The 16,528-nt window shown below is 38.5% G+C and overlaps 2 protein-coding genes across 2 annotated transcripts in view; both read right to left on the bottom strand.

Moving 5' to 3' along the window:
- The window catches only part of LOC104798542 (ubiquitin-NEDD8-like protein RUB2), a 2,137-nt gene extending 1,186 nt beyond the window's left edge, over window positions 1–951 (bottom strand). Inside the window, exons 1-2 of the mRNA XM_010520679.2 lie at window positions 800–951; window positions 15–274 (exon numbers count right to left, since the gene is read on the bottom strand). Of these exons, the coding sequence (XP_010518981.1) occupies window positions 15–274; window positions 800–892 (353 nt within the window). The 5' untranslated portion in view covers window positions 893–951. The remainder of the gene's footprint in view (window positions 1–14; window positions 275–799) is intronic.
- A 660-nt stretch (window positions 952–1,611) lies between these two features.
- LOC104798541 (protein MOR1) lies at window positions 1,612–16,259 on the bottom strand. The gene is made up of 54 exons (XM_010520678.1): window positions 15,938–16,259; window positions 15,621–15,726; window positions 15,380–15,503; window positions 14,422–14,501; window positions 14,161–14,338; window positions 13,771–13,835; window positions 13,485–13,567; window positions 13,328–13,413; window positions 13,065–13,178; window positions 12,628–12,747; window positions 12,344–12,446; window positions 11,974–12,110; window positions 11,573–11,638; window positions 11,287–11,404; window positions 11,144–11,184; window positions 10,845–10,916; window positions 10,539–10,646; window positions 10,296–10,401; window positions 9,926–10,038; window positions 9,730–9,817; window positions 9,466–9,566; window positions 9,275–9,382; window positions 9,054–9,159; window positions 8,878–8,957; window positions 8,657–8,803; window positions 8,465–8,540; window positions 8,221–8,345; window positions 8,015–8,125; window positions 7,777–7,926; window positions 7,601–7,675; window positions 7,438–7,516; window positions 7,221–7,333; window positions 7,040–7,141; window positions 6,882–6,956; window positions 6,711–6,806; window positions 6,521–6,622; window positions 6,261–6,362; window positions 5,935–6,117; window positions 5,748–5,859; window positions 5,488–5,564; window positions 5,308–5,387; window positions 4,927–4,989; window positions 4,698–4,824; window positions 4,217–4,339; window positions 4,056–4,133; window positions 3,808–3,966; window positions 3,550–3,708; window positions 3,330–3,427; window positions 3,058–3,214; window positions 2,832–2,948; window positions 2,651–2,746; window positions 2,495–2,566; window positions 2,192–2,399; window positions 1,612–2,104 (listed from the first exon to the last, which is right to left on the bottom strand). The coding sequence occupies exons 1-54, from the start codon at window positions 16,095–16,097 to the stop codon at window positions 1,863–1,865; spliced, it is 5,967 nt and encodes a 1,988-aa protein (XP_010518980.1). The 5' UTR covers window positions 16,098–16,259; the 3' UTR covers window positions 1,612–1,862.
- Window positions 16,260–16,528: the final 269 nt, after the last annotated feature.

Genomic DNA, 16,528 nt, shown 5'->3' with positions numbered 1-16,528 from the left:
AAGAGTGTTTTTACCTTTGTTGAACAGGAGGGATGCCTTCTTTCTCTTCAACCCGTTCCTTGATCCGATCAATGGTGTCGTTTGGTTCGATATCGATCTCGATTTCTTTTCCTGTCAGGGTCTTCACCTTGATCATGGTTCCACCCCTGAGCCTCAAGACCAGGTGGAGAGTGGACTCTTTCTGGATGTTGTAGTCTGCTAGGGTTCGTCCATCTTCTAGCTGCTTCCCAGCAAATATCAGCCTTTGTTGATCAGGTGGTATGCCCTCCTTGTCCTGTTTGACAACCCCATATCAATCGAAAATCGAATACGAGACGGATCAAAGCATTCAGAATAGCAGAATAGCCCTTTGAACCAGAGTTGAAAACCAGTAGATGTAAGATTGGTCAAGGATATGTACATGAACCCTTAAATTTGAAAACCCAATCTGCAATTTTGTTTTTTGGACAAACTATCAAGTATCAACTACTGCGATGTAATTCTCATCTATAAAGCGAATTCAGTTGAATACTGTCTAGAGATTACCCCAAGAGAATAAGACTTCCAATTTTGTGCGAGAACGACCCTAAATTTCTCGTCAGAAATGGGAACCCTTTTGAAGAACCTAAAATCATTTCTCCCGTCAATCGGCAATCACAACAAAACCAAGCAAGCGGGAGCTAGATCGATCATCTAACAACCCTAACCGAGAATTCCACAAAAAAGGAAACCGCCAGGCAAGCAAATTCAAAACCCTAAAACCACCGGCGTAAAAGGAGCAAATTCGGAAAACGGAGAACAGAGGAAATCGGAGATAGACCTGAATTTTGGCCTTGACATTGTCGATGGTGTCGCTGCTCTCGACCTCTAGGGTAATGGTTTTTCCCGTAAGGGTTTTGACAAAAATCTGCATTTTTTTTTCCGGTGACGCTCCGAAGAAATGTGGGGATCTGTTCTCAAATCTCTACGCTTGAGCGCATATATACACACACACGTATACGTATACGTATGTGCGTGTGCGTATACGTATAGACACGAATCATTTACTGGTTTTGGAATTTGGAATTGTCAATTTGCAAGCGTTCGAACTACGCCACCTCTTTTAGTGCGCCCCTCTCCCTTTATTTATTTAATAACCAAATTATCATTACCAACAATATTTCTAAAGTCAAATCCAATATTTTTTTTTTATAAGTTTGTAGAGTTCATTACAAGGTTAAAGATATTTTTCAACAATGACAATGTTTTGAATTTTAATTATTTTGAATTCGACGAATATTAATTTAAATAAAAATCTCTAATCAGATTAAATCGAATATCGAATCCGACATTGGATTTTACAATAAATTCGGTTCGATTCTTTCGATTTTATAAAAAAAATATATCATTCGATTATTATGTTATATTCAGTCAGTTTCAATTTCGATTTTAGTATTTATTAAAAATTTTAGATTTTCTTAAAAATTTCGATTTTTTTTATTTTTTAAAATTTGATTTGATTCCACAAAAAATCAGTTTTTTAAAAATTTTGTACAGTTTGATTAAAAAAATACCGCATTTTTCATTTCGGGATATAAAAACCGTACCGAAACGTTCACCCCTATTATAAATTAGAGTTATAATCATGAAGTATTAATGAACTCAAAACTCTTCAGAGACAAGAAAAAGACCAACACAACACACAATAATGTTTTCTATGAAAAATAACAAATTCATCATCTTGACGGCATTATAAATGACGACATCCCCCAAATCAAATAGCAATATTTATACGTAAAAAAAAAAAACAAAACACAGTTAAGATGAGACCGCAACGGCAAACCGGTAAACCGGACATCCAACCTCTCATAAACGACTAAACCGGTTAGGCTTGGTTCGGTTTTCTAAAGGTGTTCGAGGGTTCCACTCTTGAGCCTCTCCATCCGAGCCTGGAGACCGGACAAGGCTTTCTCGTCCATGGGGAGAACCGTCTGAGGAGCCTCTGGGACCGACTGGTTCGGGGAACCGGTCTGGTTCAGTATCCCATCATCATGCGGTATGCTCCCTGACTCTAGGGTTCCTCCCGAAGCAGCGAGTTGCATGCTCTTCATCCTTTCCCGGATCGCGTCTAGCGTACCACTCGTAACTGCAATCATATATTTTTTTGGTTAAAATTTACCCGACGGGACGGGACGGGATGAAACAGAGGGAGGGTTCGATCTTTGGAACTTACCTCCGGGAATCATTCTCTTGTTACTGGCTCGAATGTCTTCGGTGTATGCAGGCGGGACTGTGAAATTTGCGGGTTCAGGTTTAGGATTTAGTGGTTTTACCTCGTTCAATGACGGGATTTCGGGAGATGGAAGGGTTAAGGAAGAAGGGGGCGGGGTGGACAGAGGTAGGCTTGAAGGCGTTCTTCCGGCAGCTGCGTTCTTCTCCACCTAGAGAGTATCCGAAAAATCCTTCCACGATTGATTTACTCGAAAAAAATGATCTTTCTACGGGAATGAAGAATAAAAAAGACGGGATAACGAACCTGGGCTAAACCGTCCCTGATATAAGTGCGAAATGCTTCACTAGCATTCTGAAGTTGGGCAAAGATATCGACCTACAATCACAATAACAATTCCGCTTACAGTTCCATCGATCCCAAAACAGAGTTTCGTGTTTCCGATCGCAAAAAGCATCGTACCTTTGGATATAGCTGAGTGATGCGGTGAAGTTCATAAAGACCAATTGTGGAGGTTTGCTTGTCACCAATCTTCTTGAAAATTGCCGCGAGTTCTTGCTGTAGGACCGGAACGGAAAAAGCCCATTGAATAGACGAAAACAAAGATTGCGGTGTATAGAAAAGTTTAACGGAAAGCTTTTACCTTCAACTGAACTTCGGCAGAATTCGCAGGAGGCGAGGGGTTGTTCGCCGTTGAATCGGTCCAATGGGTTTGGCCCACGGGCCCGGTCGCTGTCAACATTCTTGCTGCCGCTAAGGTCTGCAAAAGAAAATAAATCGCAAATTTAAAATTATACGTAAAGTTTTCGGCTACATGCTTCGAACAAATTATGCATTTTGCAACATTCTTCGCGAATTCTGGAATTTACCTCAAGGTTCAGATCAATGTAAGCAAGAATGATGGGTTGTGGCCTCATGTCGATAGGGACCAAAGATAAATGACCCTTTATTGCAGCTCCTCGAAGTTTAACAAGTTCATGTAGAACAGTTTTCACCATTCTCAGAGGTTTATCATCTGCTCCAGCTCTGTTCATATGCAAAAAGATAAAGGAAAACCCCCGAAAGACAAGTCGAGTTTGGATTGGCTTACAAGACAAGTTACAGATACAACGAACTTGTAAAAAAAGAAAAGAAAACTTACCTTCTGCGTATCTCTTCCATTCCCAACTCTTGGAGATAAAGATGAATGCTTTGAAGAAGGCGATCGAGATCGACTTCATATATGGTGCTTTGAAGGAGCTGTAAATCAACAAACCCAAATACCGAATTAAACAATATGATACTGTGATCAATCAGCAAAAAAGAAAAAAAAACGTAAGAGCCACACTTTTCAATGAAATATATCACAAAAGAAATCTCACCTTTGTGAGTTTGATAAGGCACTTGACAACTAAATCAGAGAATTTCTGATTCCGGGTGGCATACACTTCAGGGGAAGCAGGTGAAGGCCATCGAGATGGATCTAGAGGACGTAGAAGGCTAATCAGGACAACAAACGATGATGTCCGATCAGCATTATCCTACAAAGAAATTAACAAAGTCATTAATTCATATTGTCAATCTAAGAGGGAGAAGAATAAAATTTTAAAAAAACGTCATGGTAAGGAATTACTACAAACCAGGATTTTGAGCATCAGAACGTTGAGAGCTTTAAGAAGTTGGCTGCCATCTTCCATGCGAGGAACTCTTTCATCAAGTAACCAAAGAAGGAGCTCTGTAATAAGGCTTTCCAGAGTGCCCTCTTTGACAGCATGAGCAAGCTTTTTATTTTGAAATGTCTGCAGTGAAATTGTAACAAAACCTTAGAATCCGAGCAGGTAATGAAGGAGATAACCTCTAAGTAAATCGATTTTACTCAAAATTATACCTGCATAAGCGTATTTAGAACGTATTTACAAGACCTCGATGAAGCTCCCATTAAACTGAAGTCAAATGTCTTGGCAACCTAACAGGACAGAAAGATATTTTACCATTGTAACCTAATCTTAAACGGGAAAATGGAATTACCAAGGAAAATTTTGGGCAAACCTTATTTGCTAAGCATGAAACAAGTCTATCAGCATCCTTCACAAGTTCGTCAATTGCATTTTCCTCGGGATCATTGGAAGCTTGTGCCAACTCGTGACACACGACTTTCATACCTTCAACAGACTGGAATCCAGAAGCAGATGACAGAAAATCAAATCAAAACTTACAGACTCAATGAATCACAGCATCAGCTAAATTGTAATTCCAAATATGACAAATTTTGGGTCATATGAGAATTGGGATTCGGTAAACCTCCCATACCAAATGATTAAATCTTCTCATATGTAGTGATAATGTTACAAGTATTTGTAATGCAGCTGGTTAACTCAGTTACTCAGAGTGGATTGAAGCAGCATTACAGTCAGTTTTAGCAGATAATTTGAAGCAGCAATTCTATAAGTTCAACTAACAACGTATTCCATTTCCCTAAAATGTGTAAAAATATTCTACAGTGGTAAAATAAGAAAAAAGCTTGTCTGACCTGCTCGGGAGAGCCAAACATAATGATGTCCAAAGCTTCATTCCAGTCTGTAGGACCATTGACTCCAGAGATTGACCGAGGCATTTGGTTCCTCTCAATTGGTGGCTCAGATATGCCAAAGTTTTGCCTGAAAGGTAAAACAATGCATGACTGTACATATACAAGCCACAAAACAGAGAAAATTCAGAAGGTTGAAGAACTATTACGTGCTGGATTATAAAAAGAGTACCTTGGAAACAAAGGACCAGATACTGACTGAGATACTTCTCCACTTTGCTCAGCCACTTCAGGCCTGGCAACAAACAAACCTCAGTATAAATATACAAAACACAGTATAGCTTTATCTTTTCAATCATTCATAATAATAGAGACAGAAAACTATTATAAAATTTTGTTAGGTTAAAATTCCAAACTTCTCCTATATTCCACTCAGTACTCCAAAACAAACTACATGGGAAAACCGTTTAGATGGATTAGGCAGATAGACAAGAAACAGAACGTCTTATTGTAGTCAATGATATCCATATTGATTGCACACAGACCAACAAATGGAAGCAATAAGGAGCCATGGTGAAAAACATTGGGAAAAAATTCCTAAAAAATTACGCACCCATTTTCTCTAACAGAACGTCTTAACGCAGCTCGTGCATCCCCAGGCCTCCCTTCTCTCTTTTTCTCCATTTCTCGGACCTGATTTAGTCATAGTGATTTTGAAAAGAAAAAAGAAATAAAAACAAAACACATTCAAAGCGCTAAGCTGAGACAGAAATCCGTTTATTTTCGCACTTACTTTCCATTTAAATCTGTCATCAAGCATGCTCCTCTGAGCATCAGTAAGCTTACCAACATATCGCCAAATATCATCACCTAGAGTCCATAAATGAATTTAACAGTGAGAAAAACAAGAAAAAGGCTTAAGATTTTGTCAAAGCATGCATCGATGCCCTAACTTTTTAACAAACAGAAAGAGGAAAATATGCTAACATCTGCAAGCCTTGGATACAGTACATTACAACTTCCCAAGAGTTCATTAGGGATATGATGCCATACCAAGTATCTTATAACCCATAGCCAAAGTGTTCAAGGCAGCTTTTCTGAGTTCACCATCTCTTTCTGCCGTTAAGCTTGCAACCATATTCAAGTATTTCAGTAGACCATTTATCTGCTTAAAAAACGAGTATAAGATCCCAGTAATAACGAAGAAAAGTCAGGTAAAGTAGACATGTCTCTCTACTACCTCAGGTCCACAAGCCTCAAGCAGATATCCGATGAGATCAGCACATTCTATTCTCGTACGGTTGTTTTTGGAACGCAAACCTTCCAAAATATAGGGATATGTCTTTGCAACAGAGTATGCATGGATAATCTGCTTCATAAGCTCACGCATTTTTTCTCTTACTTTTTCAATATTATGGCCCGACTGCACCAAAATACCATCAGGTTCTTAGAAAGTGTACAGCACCCAAATTCTTTTAGAAGACAATATAAAAAGCAAAAGAAATCTAATAAACATGACCATGAAACCACAAGAGTACGGATTTTGGAAAATATCAAATGCCTAACCTTCTCCACCAAGCAAGGCAGAAATATCGCTGCTTCGGCCTCTGTCATACAATATCCCTCATCCTTCAACATGTGAAAAAGTTCTGGAAGGAACTCAAGCACCTGTTCTCAGCAAAAGTCAGCAGAAACACAATTAATGATGCAAAAGCAAGTAGTACTGGATTTACAGAACAAGGAGGGAAAAAATAGTGGTAAAAAGCATATCTAATACTTTAGCAGACAAGAAAAATTACAAATCAGAACAAGGAGGGAAAAATAACCTTTAGCAGACAAGTAGTGTTGGATTTACAGAACTGCAACACAAACCACCTAAGAAGTATATCTAAGACTTCTATTATTTCTTTTGCGAGAGATGGAAGGGCCTGAAGTGAAAAGAACAAGAATAAATAAAAAGAGCTAAAAAGTTAATACATTAAGTTGATGCATAAAATGTTATCACTGTGTAGCAACCTTCTGTAGCATTTCCAGGCCATCTACTTGTTTCTTGAAGTCTGCACTCAACAATCGCTTTTGAAGGTCTTCTCTAAAATATTTCATCATATCATTCTGCACCATGCATCAGAATAAGTCACAATGTGGTGATACTGCAGAAAAAATTTTGTATCCTTTGAAAACACAAACCTCAAGATCCTGAATCTGTTCTGGCCGCAGCTCTTCAAATTTAACCCTACGAACTACAATCCTCTCCCTTTCGTCCTGTAAATTGACAACAGAATCAATTCATTATCATTCTACATTATCTTTGGTATTCTTTCAAACCATTGAGAAGCTCATCTCACCTTATTCGAGTCCTTGATGTTTAACAAAGCCTGTGACTGGATAGCTATATCATGGACAGATGTAATTTGATCTGTCCTCGAGCCTTTTGTTGGTAAGGTTCTCTTCAGAAAAGACCAAAACAAACAAATCAGATTTTTAACCACCAGGAACAAAACAAACAAATGTTAGCGACAAACTTACAGAGGATATAGATCTGTTCCCATGCTTAACGGTACCATTCGAAGTCGATTTAGCTACCTTTGAAACACTTTTCGACACTGGACCCGCCAAAGTTTTGGATGATTCAGATGACTCTGAAAATAACACTCGTGGAATGCATAAAAAGGGAAAAGAGCAAAATAGGGAGCATAAAAAAAAAAGCAAGGATAAAACAATCTACTCTGTCATGGAGAGGTACCTTGAACAAATCCAGGTCTCACTTTTTCAAGTATGACAGCTAATGCTGGACCTTGGATATCTTTAAGATTCTTTTCAATCTGAAAACACAGTGAGTACATACAACAATGTTCAGATAAGAAGTCATAGCCAGAGAACATAAAAAGCAGCTCCAGGACACGTACTGTGTCTTGTCCACTAACTCTCAAGATCTCACCAACACATCCTTCTGCTGCTTTCCGTACATCTGCTGATTTGTCCTAGAAGGTAACAAGGAATTCAATAAAAAAAAAAGTTTTGACAAACAGTAGAATGATCAGATTGGAGGAGATAAGGCAACATCAGACGTTGAACAAGTTACCATCATTGCAACACTTGTTGGCTTCAATAAGTGTATAGCATCTGCAAAGTCACTTAATCCAGCAAGTTGTTTGGTCAACCAATCAAAAAGATCCTTACGCCCTTCTGCTCCAATTTTACCATCTGTTAGGGCTATTATTATGTAAGGAATCTGCAACAAGAGAAATGAAAAGACTCTAAGATATAGTTTAACCTAACACAATATTCGGCTACGCACAGCACAGGGCACAACTGTGTACCATTTTGTCAAGATGCACAGCACCAATCCACGAATCAAGAGTAGACAAGGTGCATTCTCTCATATGCTTCTTGTTGTCACCAAGGCATTTAAGAATATCAGAAAGAATGCCCTGAAGGAAATCCCCAAGTATAATTGGTCAAACCGGAAAATAAACAATCAAATTAAGGTAATCAGTTTTTTCAATGCTTGACATGTATCTCCAACCTTGCTCGCCTTCTCCACAGCTGGCCCCATGGCTGCCGCAACACCTCCAATGGTAGTCAATGTTTGCATGACAAGATTCTTGTTACTGTCATACAGACGTCCTCGTAGGCCACCAAACAGTTCCCCTGACAGGCAGAAAAAAATTGGTACCGAAAACAAATATAAGAATGCTGGGTCGGGTATGAGAATAAAAAAACCAGGTCATGAAAACCATGTGAAATAGAACCAACTTCCAATTTCATACCAGTTCCGGCTGGTTGTATACGCTTATTAGCTTCTTCCAGAATTTTATTCACAGCTTCAATTGACTCCAAACGCATCTACAATATGGTAAAACACAAAATCTCAACTCCACAGCTTGAGAATGAATCTTGATAGCAGGAGAGCCAGATTCAAGAAGAAAAAGGTTCCAGAAATTCAAATATTCACAAAGTACCTTCCAATCAGGACTTTCAAATCCCTTAAGAAGGCTAGGAGTAATCTTGCTACTGATATCTTCTCGTGGCAAGGCATCAAGCCCACCAGCAGAAGCAGATGCAGGCACGGAAGCCTTAACAGTCCTCTTTGTAGCTGCCGAAGTCCCCTGACGTACAAAAAATAAATACAGTGTAAACAAGAAACCCATTACTGCAGAAAGGCAGTCACACAACATTGTACCTCAAAAGGGTTTTTCTCATATTCAGCATCAAGGGCACTAAGCAGTGCAGGTTTGACATCATTAAGAAATCCTTTGATGTCTGCAAAACAAATAACATGGGTCAATGCAAGCAATTAAAAAAGAGATTCGTATAACAAGGACAAACCGGTGACAGTTTGAAAGTATTCTTAGCCACCTGGACCAACAAATTTGTGTAAAACCCCCAAAAGCTTGATTGTAGCATTCCTGGTGGCTGCTGCACTAGATTGCAGTCCAACATCTTTACAGAAATCTATTAAATCCTGTCAAATGGAAAGCAAATACTCCCCTCATCATGATAGTGTATGCATAGATACTGTAATTGTACTAGAAGGGAAATCTGAGAGCATAAAACTTCGGGTGGATAAACTTCAAAACCTTAAGCTTCAAAAGTGAGACACCAAAGTCATCGACTGCAGAAACCATCCATAACAAGCCTTCACTGAGAACCTTGGGATTCTTGTGCTCTTTCATAATTTTGTAAAGCTACAACAATTGAAAACTCTCGACCATCAATCAGATCTAAAGCAGACAAACATCAAAGTAAATCCGTTGCAAGCTGCACTTACTCTCTCAAAAACAAATCCAGGACCAACTGCTTCACAGAAAGCAGTAAGACATTTCATAACATAGGCCCGAGTTTTGATATCTGCTACTCGTTCGCTGATGCCTGTGAATTAGTAGAGAATGGACAAGAAAATGAAGGTTCTGGTGACTACTGAGTACGGACAAAAGCTGTATTCTAGAGGAATAATTTGTTTTGAAGGAAACAACAGGCTGCAAAGTTAGAGATTAATCAAATGGAGATGGCTCTCTATTAATTTATTACTTACCCGTGAGGCAAAGAACAACACATTTCTTTGGAAATTTTGTCGCAGTTGAAGATATGTGATTAACAATTTCAAGGACCTGTTGTTGAACCTGCATTTCCAAGTATATGCCCGAGAGTTACTTTTAAATCACCCGACAAAAGACAGACCTAGCAAAAAAAAACCTAGTCTGAAAATTCAGATGATATAACAAACATACCTGCACATTTTTCTCATTCCAACCAGGAACTGCACACAACAATCGGACCAAAATTTCCACCGACTTATCAAGTTCCTGTAGACCTTCTATTTGCTGTTTCAATGATAAAGTTGCTACAAAAGAAATGCACAGCAACAATGAGAAAAGTGTGTGGTTGAATGATAATTTGAAGTTGTACTTTGTATGAGAAATTTGAAAATTTATTTAAAATAGCCATTCATGGTAGAGATGGTGTAGATAGGGTTGTCCAAAGAAAAAAAGAAATTTCAACTCAAGCATGAAGTACACAAATTTGAACGAGAGAAATAGGCAATAATTGTGAACAAGGCATAAAATGATAACATAAAAACTGTCTAAGCCTTCAACAAACCTTCAAGTCTTTCTTTCCATACAGAGCTCTTCAACTGAGAAACAGTTTCTGGTTGTACAAGCGAACCTAATCTGCTCTCAATCTCTTCAAGGCTCATTTCAGCAGGCTAAATAAATACAAAGATGAGTTTAACATACCAGCATCTTAGAAATCTAACATCAGGATGAAGTCACTATCTGACTAGCATAGCATCTTATATAAATTAGTACTTCAGAATTCTGAATTAGCGAAAATGAAGACTACCTCAACATCTTCAGGTGGCTCAACAGATTTTGAGCCTTCAGTCCGAGCAGCACCATCACTTTTTTTGCTCCCGCCTGGCTTTGTAGTTCCACTCTTCTTGTTGGCAGGCTATACAGTTCTCAGCATTAAGGTTAGCAAAAATATTAGACAGCAGCAGATAATCTACCCCCCTGAATCTGTTTCTTTGTCCCAATTCCAATTATGACATACCACTACTCAGTCACATAAAACCCAGAGCATAATAGAAACAGCAAATGACCCCAGATTCTACCAACTTCCAGCAGAAAGACTAAAGAGAAAACTTACAGCTGAGGGAGCAGGTCTTTTGCCACTCAGCATGCTTGCTGCTGATTTCCTTGCAAATGAAGACTCTGAGTTCTGCAGAGATCCAAAAGTGGTGTTAAATTTTTCTGGGTATATCCAAGGAGGACATAAAACTCATACAATCATAAAATAAAAGAAAAAAAAGCCCCTAAGACAACGAGGGAAGCCATCCACCTCCATATACCAGATACCTTACCTTCTACTACCACAAAGAAAGAACATATCGGTTTTCATGCAAGTGAAATATTAAATACATGAAAAAGTGTTGAAGAGAAGCTTACCCCTGCAGTTGCCGTGCCTCCAACTGAAGACTGGACTGTCGCTGGTATAACAATAGAAAACACGATATAAATATGAGTGAAAGAAAAACCTTGAACAAAAGTTTTTTCAGAAATGCATCTATGGGGAATAAAAGTCTACAAACCAGAGCTTGTAACAGTTGGTCCACCACCTCCACAAGCTGCGATCATTTCTGACAGTTTCTTTTTCCTGACATCATCAAGTTTTTCCAGGGACCTTTCCAAAGGCCGCATACCTACAGACTGAAAGAAAAATAAATAAAGAAATTCATGAGAAAAAAGACAGCATGATGTAAGCATGGCATATATTTCCACATTATTCTTAATACGAATTCATGTCTTTCAGCATTTTGTTGCTGCATAAAACAAGTGAAAAAATCTTGAGCTTCTAAGGCAAACCAAGAGTATTACCTTAGCTATTGCAGCCAAAGCCGAAAATGCTGCATCCCTCACTTCAGGAGTTCCATCATTAAGACACTGCATTATTAGAGTTTCCACGCTTCCAATCAGGTTCCACGCTTTGAACAATTTATTTTCTTCAACTGCTATTCTCAAGCGACATTTTTTTTGATTTACAAGGAAAGCGAACTCCATGACTAAAGATACAGACCAATATAACAATTGCAACTTTCATATGCTACTTCATCCTTCAAACACTGATTCATAAGTCACAAATAAAAAAAGCTACACAGCTACATAACCAGATTGAAATACTGCTTGATGATTTGGTCCAATAGTGACATGTTTTTCTAATCCATAACAAGTTTATACCAAAACAAATACAAGAGACCTTTATGCACAGAAGTACTGACCTCCATGCATATGGGGACATAATCTTTGTGTGCCTTCAGGATAAGAGCCTTGTTACTTGTTTCAAGGCAAAATGTTACCCAATTCAATGTTGAAGAACGGACAAGCGGAACTTTATTTTTTACTGCAGTCTTAATGTCTGCAAAGGAAAGTACCCTTTGTCAGAAATCTAAGAAAGGTGAAACGCTTTGAACTCCAGCAAAAAGATAAATCCATCAAAAAAAAATTACAAGACAATAAAAAATCTTTGGACAGAAGAAAAACAGAACAAAAAAAGTAAAAGATAAAAGTTTACGAATGAATATTGAAACACCATCATAGACACATCAATCATATTAACCAAAAAAAATGCCATATAAAACTCGTTCTTGCCTTCTATAATGTCTACAAGGCTCAAACACCCAGCTTTGTACATAGCTTGAAGAGTTTGTGTAAGCGAGTCAGCGACTGTTGGTTTCTTCTCTTTCAATTTTTCCTGTCAAAGAAAATTGTTAAATAGAGTTATGCAGTTATCTCAAAAGACAAACAAAGACACAATCTAACTTCCAGACTCAGTAATTATTAGATAAATCCACTCTAAGTAACACTAAAATACATGAAAACATATCTTGCTAAATTAAATATGGTTCCAAAATGGATGACCTTATAATACTCACAAGTAGAACAGGCAAGAGAAAACGTGAACTTGCTGAGAAATGAGTTCTTAAACCACGGGCAAGATTGCCAATGGCTTGGATGGCTTCAACTGCAACAGCCAAGTTGACATCCGTGATAAGCTGCAAGGGCAAGTAACGAATAAAATATAAATTCGAGTTAAAGCACCGGCAGTATGAACAATACAACATCATCATAACCAAAAGACGTAATTCCAGTTAACAGGCTTGTGTAGGACACACCGGATTCAAACATCCAGTTAATTTGTAAGTTTATATATCAGCAGGCTACTTTTTTGCATCAAGAGTACCTTAACATCACACATGCAGAGAATCATACAAAGAACCTATGAAATTTAGGTAAATGCAACAATATATTGAAGAAATTCAAAATTTCAAAACATGCAGCCTATATTTCTCATTTTGGAAAGTTCTACTACCTTTTTTATGGTCCGGCAAACTTCCGAAAAATCACCCGGTGCTATTTTTTTAGTCGAAGCAAGTTTCGTAAGCTCTGCAACAGCATCCTTACGTTCTGACCACTTCGTAGCTTTCTGAAAGGGGAAACGCAATTAGATGACATGTATTGCCAACAATACATATAAGAAGCAGGGAAACAAAAAGGATCTACATTCTACAGTAAAAGATATGCAAAAATATAAGGCATAAAATATGTCATGTGGTGTAAGCATCAATAACTCACCACTCCATCCCAGAACCCAGACTTTTCCAAAGGAGTCAGAATATCGACAGGATCCATAAGATCATACTCATCTATTTCCTGAGGAACTGATAATCACAAGTATCGGAAGGAAAAATCAGTATTGGCTGGGAAACTGATCAAAGCACAAGCTAACTACCTTCAGCAACAGGTTCTTCAGATGGTCCAGCACCCCCGACCTCAGATGTAGCTTCTGGTTCTGGCTCCTTGTCTTGCTCAGATCTTAAAAGTCCAATACAGAAACAAATCCAGTCACAATTCCTCCAGATACAGACCACATACATTCATGAATCATAACTTGTATAATTCGCAACGGATGGGCACAAAGACCATAAATCAAAACAGAAATATCCGCCAATAACTGAATAGCCAGAAATCAAATAAATATCGAACAGGAATTACTGATCATATGTGATCGGTAGTACCTTATTTTTCGAGTTGGCTTTGCTACTCCAGAAACATTAGCAAGCTCAGCCTCCAGCTCTTTTTTCTTAAATGGCCAGAATAAATACAGAAATTAGTTTTTGGAAGAAAAAAAAAGTCAGTCCAATTAAAAGTCATCCGAGTAATTTTCTTATACAATTAAAAAGGGAAAAGGATAAAGTAGTTTCAGATTAAACTTAATAGAAATCATCAGAAGTTTACAGCCAACAGTTCATAATTCTAATCTGTACTGGATCCAATCTTCTGTCTTTCATGAAAAAAATCTATACTTTCAATTTCCTTAATGCAGAAATGTGAGAAGATTTTTAGTGAAGTTATATGATCTTGGCAGCATGGCCTATCTGCAAATGCACAATCAACACAAATCTTACCATTGTATCTCGCATTTTCTCAAACAATATAGACTTTACAGGGTCTTTCCCAATCCAGCGGCATAGTTCAAGAGTCAGCCCTTTGGCACATGCACGGACATTCTGATCTTGATGGTCAAATAACTCAGGAAGCATCTTCAAAATCCTTTTGGGAGGGATAATCTTTGATCCAAATTCACTAGACAGAAAACAAATCGTTTTGTTATGAAAGATTTGAAAAAACAATGGTAAAAAATCGTAACAGGGTCATTGAAGGAAAACCTTAGAGCTTGAAACATAACATCAACCGCAGGTACCACAGCTTTAGAGACTTTATTCTTGATGGCTTTCTCCATAGCATCCTACAATCATCACAGGCTGTTAATTTGGATAAGGAAATGTGCCCTGACCACTGAGACCCTTCACCATTAACAATGGCTATTCTCTTTACTTCAACCATTGGAAGTGCCAGAAAACCAGTTTTGATGGGGTATTACAGCGCTAGAACTAGTCTCTCTACTTATCGCCCTATGCTTTTCATATCTCTAAAAACTCGAACTAAGTATTGTCCAAATGAAAGAAACACCACATATACACATGGAAGAAAATGGCAATGCTAAAGAACTTTCCAAAACCATTCTGCTATCAGAAAGGGTACAAGTAATACATTGATGGTGGTGAATAACTACCATTATCAATATGATAAGTTCACTGGAACAAGCCACCAAAGATTCTAACCGTAGCTCCATGTTAGAGATGATTTTTTATTACAAATTTCTACATCTTAACTTGCTTTTAACAGCAGATATAGGCCTATGTTCTAGTTCTCCACCCAAAGAGAGAAAAGTCACAACGATTTAAATTATCTCAACGAAACACGGGCGTATTTTCGCGGACGCAGTCCGGGCCGTCTCGTTGAGGAGAGGTAAAGAGTACTGTCAATTGCTACCATTCTGCACAACACATGGAATTGTGGGAAATGGCTTCTTTTCTTATACCCTTCATCACTAAATCTAAGATTGGTGCACGAGTTAATTTCACTCAGTAACAAAGCATTGGCATTTCCACATCTATACAATCTCCCACCTAGCTCTACTCCACTTTCATAAGTACATTATAAGAATTGCAGAGTCCTAAGCATCACAATGCAAGCTTTCAGAACTTAGTAACTACATAGAATTAGAAAGCTCTCAAAGAATCGTAGCAAGGGGAATAAATAGAGGACAATGTCAAGACATACCATAAAGACTTCAACCGTCTCTAATTCTACCCAAAGCAAGAAAGCTGCCTGCGCCTTCTCTACAGTCTTAGGCCTACCAGTGAGGCATTTTGCTACAATAGCATCGCAAACTTCCTTTGCGTACCTTCGCGAGCAAAAGCAAACAAACCAAATACAGTTAACATGAAAATAAAGCATTTCCCTCTCACTACTCTCCAGAGCCTCCAAGAGAAGAGAACCCCCCCACACACAAAAACCTTACCTTCCTGCATCTGCGTCGGCTGCCCGCTGAAATGCAATCAAGGCATCGAGCGCCTTCTCTTGCACCGGCGCATTCGAATCTGCCACCGTCTTCCTAAACAAGGGACCTGCAAACAAACCCACAAAAAACGAAGCTAAAAATCCAACCAAAAATCCGGAAAAAAGAACCCTAGAAACATCGCATCCCGCCCAAGAATCCAATTCCAAGCAGATCCAAAAACACGCAGAGCAGTCGAACCAGATCTGGGCCTCAGAAAGAAAACCCTAAACAAACGAAAACAACGAACACAAAAGCGAACGGAAAAAGCTCAAACTCACCGAATTCTCGAAGGCGAGGGTCCTTGGGATCGGTGATGGAGTCACAGAAGGCGGCCAGGTCGATGTTAGCCTCGTTCCTGACCTTCCAGTTCTTGTGCAAAAGCCGATCCTCCCATGGAAGCTTCTTCGCCTCCTTCAACAACTTCTCTTCCTCCGACATTTCTCGCAGATTGCACCTTCTCCGACTCCAATCGCTCGTATGTATCGATCTATACCTAGAAGCTTTCTAGACAGAGAAACAACACCCCCTCTCTCTCCTAATTTCAAAACTTTTCCCTTTTTTTCCCCTTAAATTTGTTTCTTTGTCTTTTCTTCTTTCGAAGTGCCGGCAAGAGAGAGAGAGAGAGGTGCTTGTTGAGGAGTTTTGGTTTCTACGTTTAAATCGGAGCCCATATTTTATGAACAAAACCCACGCGCTCTGCTATCCGAGCGTGTGTTCACGCGTCTCATATATGGAAGTATGAAAACCGCATCTTTTAAAATTCAAAAAAGAACCGTTAAATTTTTAACAATTACCCAATCAAAATTGTAACAAATTTTCATCTTTGTAAAAATTCAATTTATTTATTTTAAATCAATTAAAAAATTAAT

The sequence above is a fragment of the Tarenaya hassleriana genome, unplaced genomic scaffold (genome assembly GCF_000463585.1).
Source record: "Tarenaya hassleriana unplaced genomic scaffold, ASM46358v1 Cleome54, whole genome shotgun sequence".
NCBI lineage: Eukaryota > Viridiplantae > Streptophyta > Magnoliopsida > Brassicales > Cleomaceae > Tarenaya > Tarenaya hassleriana.
This window is presented reverse-complemented; position numbering and strand designations above follow the sequence as displayed.

Coding starts and splice junctions, on each gene's coding strand:
- LOC104798541 (XM_010520678.1), bottom strand. CDS start 16,097: ATGTCGGAGGAAGAGAAGTTGTTGAAGGAGGCGAAGAAGCTTCCATGG. Junction 7,676..7,776: donor CAACAAGTGTTGCAATGATG/GTAACTTGTTCA, acceptor GTTACCTTCTAG/GACAAATCAGCAGATGTACG. Junction 6,118..6,260: donor TGCCTTGCTTGGTGGAGAAG/GTTAGGCATTTG, acceptor ATTTTGGTGCAG/TCGGGCCATAATATTGAAAA.